At 45.2% G+C, this 13,202-nt stretch overlaps 1 protein-coding gene across 1 annotated transcript in view; it reads right to left on the reverse strand.

The window, feature by feature from the left end:
- Atp6v1e1 (ATPase H+ transporting V1 subunit E1) overlaps positions 1–12,540 on the reverse strand; it is a 30,942-nt gene extending 18,402 nt beyond the window's left edge. Inside the window, exons 1-2 of the mRNA XM_004669135.2 lie at positions 12,408–12,540; positions 5,544–5,609 (exon numbers count right to left, since the gene is read on the reverse strand). Coding sequence (XP_004669192.1) covers positions 5,544–5,609; positions 12,408–12,440 — 99 coding nt within the window. The 5' untranslated portion in view covers positions 12,441–12,540. The remainder of the gene's footprint in view (positions 1–5,543; positions 5,610–12,407) is intronic.
- Positions 12,541–13,202: the final 662 nt, after the last annotated feature.

Raw genomic sequence — 13,202 nt, forward strand, 5'->3', positions numbered from 1 at the left:
TCAAGGTTTGATTCACCAGGACCCACATTAGCCAGATGCACAAGGGGGCACACATGTCTGGAGTTCGTTTGCAGTGGTTGGAGGCCCTGTTGCACCCATTCTCTCTCTCTATATATATATCTGCCTTTCTCTGTGTGTCTGTCACTCTCAAATAAATAAACAAATAATGAACAAAAAAATTAATTCTATAGAGAGCTGAGGAGATGGATTAGCAGATAAAGTGCTTGCTACATGTGTGTGAGGACTGGAGTTTAGATCCTCACCCCTCATGGAAATGCCAAGTGCCCGTGGCAGGCTGCCTGTCATTCCAGATCTTACAGACTGAAACAAGAGATCCCAGGGGCAAGCTGGGTAGTTGAGGCTGGATGAATGCATGTGCTCGGATTCAACAGAAGCAGGTCAGGGACGCTGCAGCCTTGGGGTTGCACAGCAGCAGTGGTGGTAAGCTGCAGGAGGCCTCGAAGATGACAATCCTCCAGACCTACTTCCAGCAGAAGGAAGTAAGTCCTGGCTTTTGTGTGCAACAGCTTGCCAAAAATGCATAAAAGTTACTGAATCAATGGACCGAGGAGGGAAATCCCTGTTCCGTGGACATGAGACACTCTCACATGAGAGTAGGAAGCCTTGGCAAAACTCGAGTTCTCTTCTTATGAAAAGCATTATCATTATTTGCTGTAGTAGGTCCCTGCACTTTTCAGAAAGTAGCTAGTTTAGTTTTTTGTACACTTACTACTTATCCAAAGGTTTTTTTCTTTGCCTGTGTCTTAGAACTTTAATGAGCAGCTGGGCATGGAGGAGCGCGCCTTCAATCCCAGCATTCTCCCAACATTGGGGAGGCAGGGGTAGGAAGATCACTGAAAGTCAGAGACCAGCCTGGGACTACAGAGTGTGTTCCTGGTCAGTCTAGGCTAGAGTGAGACCCTACCTTGAAAATTTAAAAAAAAACATTGTTTTGTTTTTTTTTAGTGAATATAAGTTGTCTGATTTCCTATGTATTTCTGCTCAGACAACATGTACCAATGTTGACTTTTTCTTTCTTAGTTGAATAGGGGGGAAAAACAATTCTTTGAAGAAAGCAGGGGATTAAATTTTCCCTTACAAACCAGGTGTGGTGGAACATGCCTGTAAGCCCAGGATTCAGGAGGCAGAGGTGGGAGGATCCCATGAGTTCAAGGCCACCTTGACACTACATAATGAATTCCAGCTCAGCCTGGCCTAGCGTGAAACCCTACCTCAAAAAAAAAAAAAATAAAATAAAAAATAAAAAAAAATCCTCACATTTTCTAAAAGATCAGGGCTTAATTTATGAAAAAGTAATAAAATTCCTGTAATTCCTATGAAGCAGGGTTAGAACAGTAAATAATTATATACTTATTTGAGCTGCTTTTGGTCTGTCTCCTTTTTTTAATGGTTAGAGAAATTTTATTAGATGATAGAAAGAACTTAAAGCATTTAAAAGAAGTAAAGAGAGGGCTGGAGCTATTATTAAGGCACTTGCTTGCAAAGCCAAAGGACCCCAGTTCAAATCCCCAGGACCCATATAAGCCAAATGCATAAGGTGGTGCATGTGTCTGGAGTTCATTTGCAGTGGCTGGAGGCTCTGTTGCACCCATTTTTTCTTATTTCTTCTTTCTTTCTCTCTCATTCTCAAATAAATAAATAATAATAATAATTATTTTTAAAAAGAAAGAAGCTGAGCATGATGATGCATGCCTCTTATCCCAGCACTCAGAAGGCTGTGAGTTCCAGGCCACCCTAAGACTACATAGTAAAATCTGGGTCAGCCTGGACTAGAGTGAAACCCTACATAGAAAAAAGAAAAAAAAGTAAAAGAAAGACATGGGCCAGAGGTTAAGGGACTTGCCTTCAAAACCTAATGACCAGGGTCAATTCCTCAGTACCCACATAAGGACAGATGCCCAAGTGGTACATGTGTTTGGATGGAGTTCAGTTGCAATAAACAAGCATGCCCATTTTCCCTGTCTCTCTCCTCTGTCTGCTTATAAATAAAGAGATAGAAAGCTCCTGCCCATGAGAAGGCAGGAGCACAGGAAAGCCCCTGTTAGTCTGTCTTAATTACTAAGTAAGAGTCAAGAACCTGTTACCTATTATGACTTGGTGTGCTGGTAATGATCCAAAATAGTAAGTACTCCTTTCTCATGAGTTTAGGCAAATGTTAACAGTCCTTTCAAAGTTAGAAATTATATAAATAGACGTTCTTAGTACTGAGTGCAAATTACTGAGCATGTGACATTTTGTAGTTAAAACATGTATCTGTTGCCATGTAGACCAGGTTATCCTTAAACTTGTGGGCAAGCCTGACCTCTGCCTTTGCTTCTCAAATGCTTGGATTATAGGCCCAAGAAGAAACCTGGCTCAGCTTTTTGTTTGGTCTATTTGAGACAGGGTCTCATGGGGCTGGCCTGGATTTCCTGAGCTTCCACCTCCATTCCCAAACGCTAGGATTTCAGTTGCATGCCACTATCCACTGCTCTGAGCAAGCACTTAAAAAAAAGTCCGTAGCAGGGCATAGTGGTGCATGCTTTTGATCCCTAAACTCAGGAGGTCCACGTAGGAGAACTGCTATGCCTTCAAGGCCAGTCTGGGATTACAGAGTCAGTTCCAGGTCAGCCTGGGATACAGTGAAACCGTATCTCAGAAAACCAAAAACAAGAGCAAAAATTAAAATTTTAGCAGTAGAACATGTCTATGATTGTCAAGCTGTATGAAAGTATAAAAAACCAGACATGGGGCTGGAGGGATAATTTAGGGTTAAGGCATTTGCCTACAAAGCCAAAGGACCCTGCTTTGATTCCCCAGGACCCACGTTAGCCAGATGCATAAGGCAGACATGTGTCGAGTACGTTTGCAATGGCTGGAGGCCCTGGTGTGCCCATTCTCTCTCTCCCTCTTTTGCTGTCAAATAAATAACAATAAAATATATATTTAAAAAAAAACAGACATGGTGGCACACACCTATAATTTCAGCCTCTATAGGTTTGAGATTAAGTTTGAGATCGGGGCTGGAGAGATGGCTCAGTGGTTCAATTCCCCAGTGCCCATGTAAAACCAGATGCACAAACCTGCCAGGCATGGTGGTGCATTCAGGAGGCAGAGACAGGAGGATCTGCTATGAGTTTAAGGCAACCCTGAGACTACACAGTGAATATTCTGGGTCAGCCTGAACTAGAGTGAGACACTGCCTCAAAAGACAAAGAAGAAAAAGAGGGGAAAACAAAACAACCCGGTACTTGGACGGTCAGTCTAACAAATGTCACTGGGGAGGGGGAGGGGGGAGATGGCAGCACAGGTTCAGCTCAGCAGTGCGCACGTGAAGCCAGACACACAAGTGGTACATGCATCTGGAGTTCATTCGCAGCAGCAAGAGGCCCTGGTGTGCCATAAACACACCAACTTAGTCTCTCAAATAAACAGGCAGAGTGGCACACACTTTTATTCCCAGACGAGGTAGAAGAATTCCACTGAGTTCAAGGCTAGCCTGGGACTACAGAGTGAGTTCCAGGTCATCCTGCATTACAATGAGACCCTGCCTCAAAAATAACTACGTAACAGCACTCGGGAGGCAGAGGTAGGAGGACTGTGGTGAGTTCAAGGCCACCCTGAGACTACACAGTGAATTAAAAAAAAAAAAAAACAACTACAGCCAGGCATGGTGGCGTACGCCTTTAATCCCAGCACTCAGGAGGCGGATCCCAGCACTTAGGAGGATCACTGTGAGTTCGAGGACACCCTGAGACTACATAGTGAATTCCAGGTCAGCCTGGGCTAGAATAAGACCCTACCTAGAAAACAAAACAAAACAAAACCTACGTAAGTAAATAAATGCAGGGAGAGATCTGCTGGTTGTGGCGGTACTCACCAGAAGGAAATTGCTGAAGAGGTAGAGGCAGGAAAATCAAGAATTCCAGGCCAGCCTGCCTCCAGGCAATATGCGAAATTAGCTCTCTTAATTCCTGAGGCTTAATAAAATTAATTTAGGAAGCTGGGCGTGGTGGCACACGGCTTTTATCCCAGCACTTGGGAGGCAGAGGTAGGAGGATGGCTGTGAGTTTGAAGCCACCCTGGATTACATAGTGAATTCCAGGTCAGCCTGAGCTAGAGTGAGACCCTACCTTGAAACCTTCTCCCCGCCCCCAAAATAAAAACTTAGGGGAACAACCTGACTCTGTATACTCCTTATGATGAGCCAGGCCTATTGTTCTTTAAAAGAAATTTTTGGCTAAATGATAACTGCCTCCTAAAATATCAACCAGGTAGCCCTCCTGGAAGGACCTGCTATCTGATTAAGAGTTGTCCCACTAAATCCAGCTGCCTTTGAGAGATTCCCTTAAAAAAACAACTCAGACTAAAATAAATGCTGGGGTCAGAGATGTAGCTCAGTTGGCCAAGAGCTTGCCAAATACATATGAAGATGTGTACAATTCCTAGCACAGCAAAAATTAGTTGTGGTGGCCAGTCATGGTAGCGTACACCTATAATGCCAACACTCAGGAGGCAGAGGCAGGAGGATCACAATGAGGTCAAGGTACCCAAATAGTACACAATGAATTCCAGGTCAGCCTGGGCTAGAGTGAGACACACCTCAATGACCCCCCAACTCAAAAAAATCAGTTGTGGTGACATACACCTATAATCCCAGCATTGGGACGTTTTCCCATTATGTTTTATTTTTTATTATCATTCTGGGGGGTGGGTGATTTTTTTCAAGGTAGGGCCCGTTAGCACAGGCTGACCTGGAACTCGCTCTGTAGCTGGCCTAGAATTCACAGCCATCCTTCTATCTTTGCCTCCTCAATGCTGTGATTAAAGGCATGCGCCACCAGGTCCGCCTTTATTTTTTATTTATTTTATTGTTGTCGAGGTAGGGTTTCACTCTAGACCAGGCTGACCTGGAATTCTCTATGTAGTCTCAGGGTGGCCTCAAACTCACGGTGATCCTCCTACCTCTGCCTTCCAAGTGCTGGGATTAAAGGGATGTGCCACTGTGCCCGACTCTAATTTTTATTTTTAAATGTATTGAGTTACGTGGGGGTGGGTGTGCCAGTCTCTTGCTGCCGCAAATGAATACCAGATGCATGTGCCACTTTTTAGGTCTGATTTCATGTGGGTATCAGCGGACTGAACCTGGGCTGGCAGGCTTTGCAAGATAGCACTTTTAAACCACTGGGCCATCTCCTCAGCACTATTTATTTATTTGTGCATGAGTGTCGCAGTGTGTGCATGGATGCCTGAAGAGTTTGAGGCAAGCCTGAGACTACGTAGTGAGTTCCAGGTCAGCCTGGGCGACAATGAGATGTTACCTTGAAAACCATCCCAGCACTTGGGAGGCAGAGGTAGGACTGCCATGAGTTCAAGGCCACCCTGAGATGACAGAGTTAATTCCAGGTCAGCCTGGACCAGAGTGAGACCCTACCTCCAAAAACCAAAAACCAAAAACCAAAAAAAAAAACAAAAAAACAAAACAACCCCCCTCCAAAAAAAAAGTCTGAAGCTTTGATAACATCAAACTTGAAAATTCTTACCTTTGCATCTATTTCTTCTGCTTTCTCATTGGCTTCTTGTTCTATGAAAGCCATCATGTGCTTAATCTACAAGGAAAATGATATTGTTAATTTAGCAAGAAACACTGTAAGATATCTAACGTTTTCCATCCACTCAGTAACCATTTATTGATTACAGGTTATGTTCCAGGCATTGAGAACCAGCACATATGGTATCGTTTCTGTTGTTAAGAAAAATTACAACATGGAATTTATTCTGTTAAGCACACATTATAAATCACTAACACAGAGGTAAGCCTCATCACCCTACTTTTAAGGAACACACACTACTTGGAAACACTGGGATATTCACTCCTTCACGTCATACCCTTTGCCAGGCAGCATGTTCTTTCTCATCCCAAGCTCTAATACCATGTGCCAAAAGCTTACCTCCGACTCCCTACAAACTCCAGTTTTGCTTGTTTTTTTGTCATGTGTGTGGCTGAAGTGTGTGTATGGTGTGCCCCACATGGAGGCCAGGAGACTGGCAGGTGTCCTCCTCTATAGCGCTTTTGTTTTCTTGTGACAGAATCTGTTTGTTTGAGGTAGGGTCTCACCCTAGCCCACGCTGACCTGAAATTCACTATGTAGTCTCTAGTTGACCTTGAACTCAAAGCAGTCCTCCTACCTCTGCTTCCCAAGTGCTGGGATTGAAAGCATGCCCCACCATCCACCACTTACTTTTCATTTTTTAAAAATACATTTTATTTATTTATTTGAGAGAGAGGGAGAGAATGGCCACACCAGGGCCTCTAGCTGCTACAAACGAACTCCGGATGCATGTGTCCCCTTGTGCCATCTGGCTTATGTGGGTCCTGGAGAGTCGAGCCAAGATCCTTTGGCTTTTTGCAGGCAAATGCCTTAATCACTAAGCCATCTCTCCAGCCCTTAGTTTTAATTTTTATTAAGCATACATTAAGTTACATGAGCCAGACGTGGTGACTCATGCCTGTGATTCCAGGACTTGGAAGGCTGAAGTAGGAGGATCCCCCAAATATTCAAAGACAGCCAGGACTACAGAGCACAGGGGAGCCTGCTACTATAGTGTGACCTTGCCTCCAAAGAAAAAAAACAAATTAGGCTTCATGATGGCGTGTTTTAACACTTTTTTTGTTGTTGTTTCCTGCCCCCATATTTTTCCTATCCTCCCTTCCCCTTCGCGCCCTCTCCCCCAACATAACCTTCTTTCCACTTTTGTACACTTTCTTTTTCTCTCCCCCTTCTCATCACCTCTTTGTGGTCTCCTCTAATCATAGTCTACACTCAGACCTTTCCAATTTACTTACTTGGACATATTCTAAGTTAGGATCCACATAAGAAAGAGAGCATGTGCCGGGTGTGTTGGCACACACTTTTAATCCCAGCACTCAGAAGGCTGAGATAGGAGAGTAACTGTGATGAGTTCAAGGCCATACTGAGATGACTCGGTGAATTCTAGGTCAGCCTGGGCTAGAGCAAGACCCTACCTTGAGAAACTAAAAAGAAAAAAATGAGGGCTGGAGAGATGGCTTAGCAGTTAAGACATTTGCCTACAAAGCCAAAGGACCCAAGTTCAACTCCCCAGGACCCATGTAAGCCAGATGCACAAGGGGGCGCATGTACCTGGAGTTTGTTTGCAATGGCTGGAGGACCTGGCGTGCCCATTCTGTCTGTCTGTCTGTCTCTCTCACAAATAAATAAAAATTTTCTTAAAAAAAAAAAGAAGAAAGAAAGAAAGAAAGAAAGAAAGAAAGAAAGAAAGAAAGAAAGAAAGAAAGGGAATATGCAACTTTTTTTTTTTCCCCAGGTAGGATCTTGTTCTAGCCAAGGCTAACTGGAATTCACTATGTAGTTTCAGGCTGGCCTTGGATTCACAGTAATCATCCTATCTCTCTGCCTGCTGAGTGTTGGGATCAAAGGCATGCACCACAACTGGCCACAACTTTTTTTTTTTTTTTTTGAGGCAGGGTTTCACTGTAGTTCAGGCTGACCTGGAGTTAGTTGCAGGGTGACCTTGAACTCACGGCAACCCTCCTACCTCTGCCTCCCGAGTGCTGGGATTAAAGGCGTGTGCCACCACACCTCGCTTTCTGTTGTTGTTGTTTATTTTTATTCATTTATTTGAGAGTGGGGGGACAAATGAACTCCAGATGCATTCACCACCTTGTGCATCTGGCTTACGTGGGTCCTGGGGATTCGAGCCTTGAACCAGGGTCCTCAGGCTTCACAGATAAGCGCTTAATCACTAAGCCATCTCTCCAGACCCTGTCTTATTTTTTATTCTTCTTATTTTCGAGACAGAGTCTCACTCTAGTCTTGAACACCCTGTGTAACCTTAAACTTCTGATTCTCCTGCCTCCACTTTCCAAGTCTAGGAATGTATGTATGACCACACTGGTTTATGTGGTGCTGGGATCAAACCCACACCTTGTGCATTCTAGGTAGGCACTCATCAACTGGGCTATATCCCTAGCCTAACACTCTCCAAAATTTGACTTCTGTCCCTTGTTCTACTGAAGTTGCTCTTATAAAGTAACAGCAATCTTCTTGCCCTTAGATCTTGGCATATTTCACTTGACCTTCCAGCATCACTTCGTGTTAATGACTTGCTTTCCTTCTTTTGATTCCAGGACTTACTTCCTTGGTCCTTTTACTTTTTTCTTCAGGACCACATACTTCATCTGCTCAAGGAAACTTTTGGAATGACCTACTGTGACACGCTAAGAAGTATTCCCAAGAAGTTTCATGTAGGTAGGTTTGGTCTCCAAATGGCAGATTGGACCACTGATAGGTGATTGGGATCTGACTTAATCATAGGATTAATCTCATGATGCATTCATAATATGATGGCATCATAGACACACACACACATTTTTGTTTTGTTTTTTTGAGGTATGGTCTCACTCTAGCCCAGGCTGACTTGGAACTCACTAGGTAGTCTAAAGGTGGCCTTGAATTAAAGGCGTGCACTGCCATACCCAGCTTTATGATGGCATTATTGTGAAGTAGGAGATAAAGGAGGTGGCCCTATATGAAAGTAGGTCACTTGTTCTTTTAAATTTCTAACAAGGGCTGGAGAGATAGCTTAGCAGTTAAGGGACTCACCTGCAAAGCCACAGGACCCAAGTTCAATTCCCCAAGACCCACATAAGCCAGATGCACAAGGTGGTAAGTGTGTCTAGAGTTCATTTGCAATGCCCATTCTCTCCAATAACTTTTTTTTTGTTGTTTTTCTTTTTCAAGGTAGGGTCTCACTTTGTATTCTCAGGGTGGCCGCGAACTCATGTTTATCCTCCTACCTCTGCCTCCCTTGTGCTGGGATTAAAGGCGAGCGCCACCACATCTGGCTCTCCAATAATTTTTTTAAAAATAACTAAAACTTGAATTTTTTTTTTTTTTTTTTTTGGTTTTTCGAGGTAGGGTCTCACTCTAGCCCAGACTGACCTGGAATTCACTATGGAGTCTCAGGGTGGACTCAAACTCACGGCAATCCTCCTACCTCTGCCTCCCGAGTGCTGGGATTAAAGGCGTGTGCTACCACGCCTGGCTTTGAATTTCTTACAAATTCATTTATTTAGTGTTGCATGTGTTGTGTGTGTGTGTGTATGTACACATGTATGGGTGTGCAAGTGTGGAGGTCAAGAGTTGACTGTACTCCATCTTCTTTGAGACAAGGTCCCTTGCCTCTGCAATCTATTCCCCAGGGCCCATGTAAGCAAGATGCACAAGGTGGCATATGTGTCTGGAATTTGTGTGCAGTGACTGAAGGCCCTGGCATACCCATTCTCTATGTGCCTCAATTTTTAGGACCAGGCGAGGTGTGTGGTGCATACCTTTAGTTCCAGCTCTCAAGAGGCTGAAATGGGAGGATCTCCAGGAGTGTGAGGCCAGCCTGGGGCTACAGAGTGAGTTTCAGGTCAGCCTGAACTAAAGTGAAACCTACCTGGGAGTGGGGGAACAAATAAGACTTATGTGTCAATCTACTATTGAGGAGTCAATAATAAATAATGGCAGCCAGAATCTATCTCATATAAAACACAATACTCATAAAACTTCAAACCTTGAAGCCAGGCATGGTTCCTACTGAGGTAGTGAGTTCAAGGTTAACCTAGACTAGAGTAAGACACTACCTTTAACCCCAGCACTCAGGAGGCAGAGGTGGGAGGATTGCCATGAGTTTGAAGCCACTGTGAGAGAACAGAGTGAATTCCAGCTTCAGCCTGGGCTAGAGTGAGACCATACTTTTAAAAAAGAAAAAAAAAGTAATCCTTCAAGCCTTGACCAATTTGAGGTAACTAGCTCAGAACTACATTTATGGAAAGCCACTGACCCTGCTTAAGTTTCAGCCTTCACAGACTCAGGAGGCAAATGTGGTCAGAGTGAGCCAGTGTTTCCAAAAGTTGGAAACCTCCTGGAACTTCCCCTGCAATTTCATGAAGGTATGGATGTGGCTCAGCGGGGGGTACTTGAGTACCATGTGAGAACCCGCTATCAACAACACTAAGGGGAAAAAAAGCAAAAAAGAAAAATCTTTAAACTGTAATAAACACTGGTGTTAAAAAAAATTGGTGTTGACAGGGGGCTAGAAAGATGGCTTAACAGTTATGGCACTTGCCTGCAAAGCCAAAGGACCCAGGTTCAATTTCCCAGGATCCACATAAGCCAGATGCACAGGCATCTGGAGTTCATCTGCAGTGGCTGGATGCCCTGGCATGCCCATTCTCCGACCCCTCCCCTCCGCCGCCTCAAATAAATAAATATCTTTAAAAAAAAAAAACCAAAACACAGTGTTGTTAAATGCTACAAGGCCCATCTGGCTTCTCTAGGTGATCTGTGAGTCAAACCTGTATTATGTGCTTTTATTCCTTTGGCTGGACCATCAGCTACCAGATCTGCCTAGATCAGCCTAGCCCAGAGCACTCACTTTAACCCAGGTCAAAGCAGCCTATTTACTGTCAACTAAGAGTCCAAGGAGTCAACCCCATAAGGACATATAACTCCACCCCCAAGAAACAGACCTTTAAAATATATACATAGCCCAAGCCAGGCATGGTGGCTTTTAGCACTCAGGAAGCTGGAACTAAGGTGGGCTACAGAACAAGTTTCAGGTCAACCTGAGCTAGAGTGAGACCCTGCCTTGAAAACAACAAAATAGGGCTAGAGAAATGGCTTAGCAATTAAGGAACTTGCCTGCAAAGCCTAAGGACCCAGGTTCATTTCCTCAGTACCCACATAAGCCAGATGCACAAGGTGCCACATGCGTGTGGAGTTCCTTTGCAGTAACTAGAGGCCCTGGGGCACCCATTCTCTACCTGCCCCCCCAGTAAATAAATAAATTAAAAAGAAAACAACAAAATATCTCAGTAACTGTTTGCAGTCCTTCAAAAAGTTGAATAAATGACCAAACTCTCTAGACAAAAAAAGCAAATATTGAGCTACAGTAGTTGTGTGCAGTAGTAATGCTTTCCTATTATGTTTGAGGCCCTGGCCTGGATTGACAGCACCCTCACCAAATAAATAAAGAGTTAATAAGAAAACCACTTTTTAAAAAAATTATTACTGCCAGGTGTGGTGGCGCATGCCTTTAATCCCAGCACTCGGGAGGCAGAGGTAGGAGGATCGCTGTGAGTTTGAGGCCATTCTGAGACTACGTAGTGAATTCCGGGTTAGCCTGGGCTAGAATGAGACCCTACCTCGAAAAACAAAAAAAAAATTACTTATGGGGGGGGAGGCAGACAGAAAGAGAATGGGCACACCAGGGCCTCCAGCCACTGCAAAGAACTCCAGACACATGAGCCCCCTTGTACATCTGGCTTACGTGGGACCTGGGGAATAGAACCGGGGTTCTTAGGCTTCGCAGGCAAATGCCTTAACCTCTAAGCCACTTCCCCAGCCCCCTAAAAACAGTACAAAAGGCAGGGGAGCCAGGCGTGGTAGTGCATGCCTTTAATTCCAGCACTAAGCAGAGATAGGAGGATCACATGAGTTTGAGGCCACCCTGAAACTACATAATGAATTCCAGGTCAGCCTGAGCTAGAGTGAGACCCCACCTTAAAAAAACAAAAAAGAAAGAAAGAATCACTATTTCCCTTTTATGATTGCTACAAAACAACCAAAATAAATAAAGACTAGCTGGTTGTGTTGGCGCACAGCTTTAATCCCAGCACTCAGTAGGAAGAGGTAGAAGAATATGCTGTGAGTTCAAGGCCAGCCTGGGACTACAAGGTGAATTTCTAGTCTGCCTGGGCTAGAGGGAGATCCTACCACAGGGAGAAGAAAAAAAAAAAAAAAAAGATTCATAAACCAGTGAGTCAGAGAATTTTCCTATTACTTAGGAAAAATGTAGACTTAATTTATGCAGAAGTTAAACTGAAGCTTTAGGGTGGGAGAGTTTGGCAGTATTAAGGTGCTGCCTGCAAAGCCTAAGGATCCAGGTTCAATTCCCCATGTACCCACATAAGCCAGATGCGCAAGGTGACATTATCTGGAGCGCCCATTCCCTCTCTCTCAACGAAAGGAAACGACACGAAGCTAGACGTGGTGGAGCACGCATTTAATCCCAGTACTGGGGGGGGGGCGCGGGTAGAGGTAGGAGGATGGCTGTGAGTTCGAGGCCACCCTGAGACTACATAGTGAATTCCCTCGAAAACAAATTTTAAAAAGAGCAAGCAAGCATCACTATTCCTCTTTTCCTTGACAACAATCAACGCAGGGTCTGACAAAGGTGCGGGGTTCAGAGGGAACGCCGCGCAAGCAGCGCAGGCTGCAAGCCTGGGCCGCGGGCGCCGCTCCCGCCCCCGCTCGGCTCGGCTTGGCTCGCGGGCACAGGCCCTCCCGCCCTCCCTGCCGCAGCCCAGTGCCCCTCACCTGCTTCTGCACGTCAGCGTCACTGAGCGCCATGGCGAAGGACCAGGCTGGGGGACGAGCTCGACCTCGGGGCTGGCAGGGACCCTGCGCCGGACTCGGAAGCCTTGGCTGTCTAACCCGGCTTCCGGCTTTTGTCACGTGACTGGCGAGGCCTGCGCGTTCTCGGCCAATAGGAACCGGAAGGGCACGGGAAGTCCCGCCCTCGCCCGCGCGCCCCACCCCACCCTGCGCGCTTCCCTGTTCCTCGCCCCCGCAGTCTCGAGGTGTCGCTGACCCGTGACTGCCCTTTCCGAGAACTGGGTGCCTCCGGAGGACACACCGAGAGTTAGCAGTCCCTGTATTTGGAATTAACAGAAATTATGTAGCATCTTCAGTTATTTTTGATTTGTTCATTGGAGTGAGAAATAGGCAAGATAGAGGTTGCGAGGGCCCCGGTGTGCATCGGGCCTACGTGGGTCCTGCGGAATTGAACCTGGGTCCTTTGGCTTTGCAGGCAAGCGTCTGAACCACTAAGCCATTTCTCCAGCCCAGTGTATGTTGCTTTTAGACACTCTCTCTTTTGACAGAAACTCTTACAGCCTGACCTTGAATTTCTGATTCTGCTGGGAGTGAAGGGGCGTTTATTTTGAAGCCAGATTGCCCATGTGAGGCCAACACTTTTATCTATTAACACTCTCTATCTCCAGCCCTCCTTGTTTTTGTTTTTTTTTTTTTTGGTTTTTGGGGGGTTAGTTTTTTGGCAGGTGGTGGTGGTTTTGTTGTCCTATTGAAGCGGCATCTCACTGTAGCCCAGGC

The sequence above is a fragment of the Jaculus jaculus genome, chromosome 18 (assembly GCF_020740685.1).
Source record: "Jaculus jaculus isolate mJacJac1 chromosome 18, mJacJac1.mat.Y.cur, whole genome shotgun sequence".
NCBI lineage: Eukaryota > Metazoa > Chordata > Mammalia > Rodentia > Dipodidae > Jaculus > Jaculus jaculus.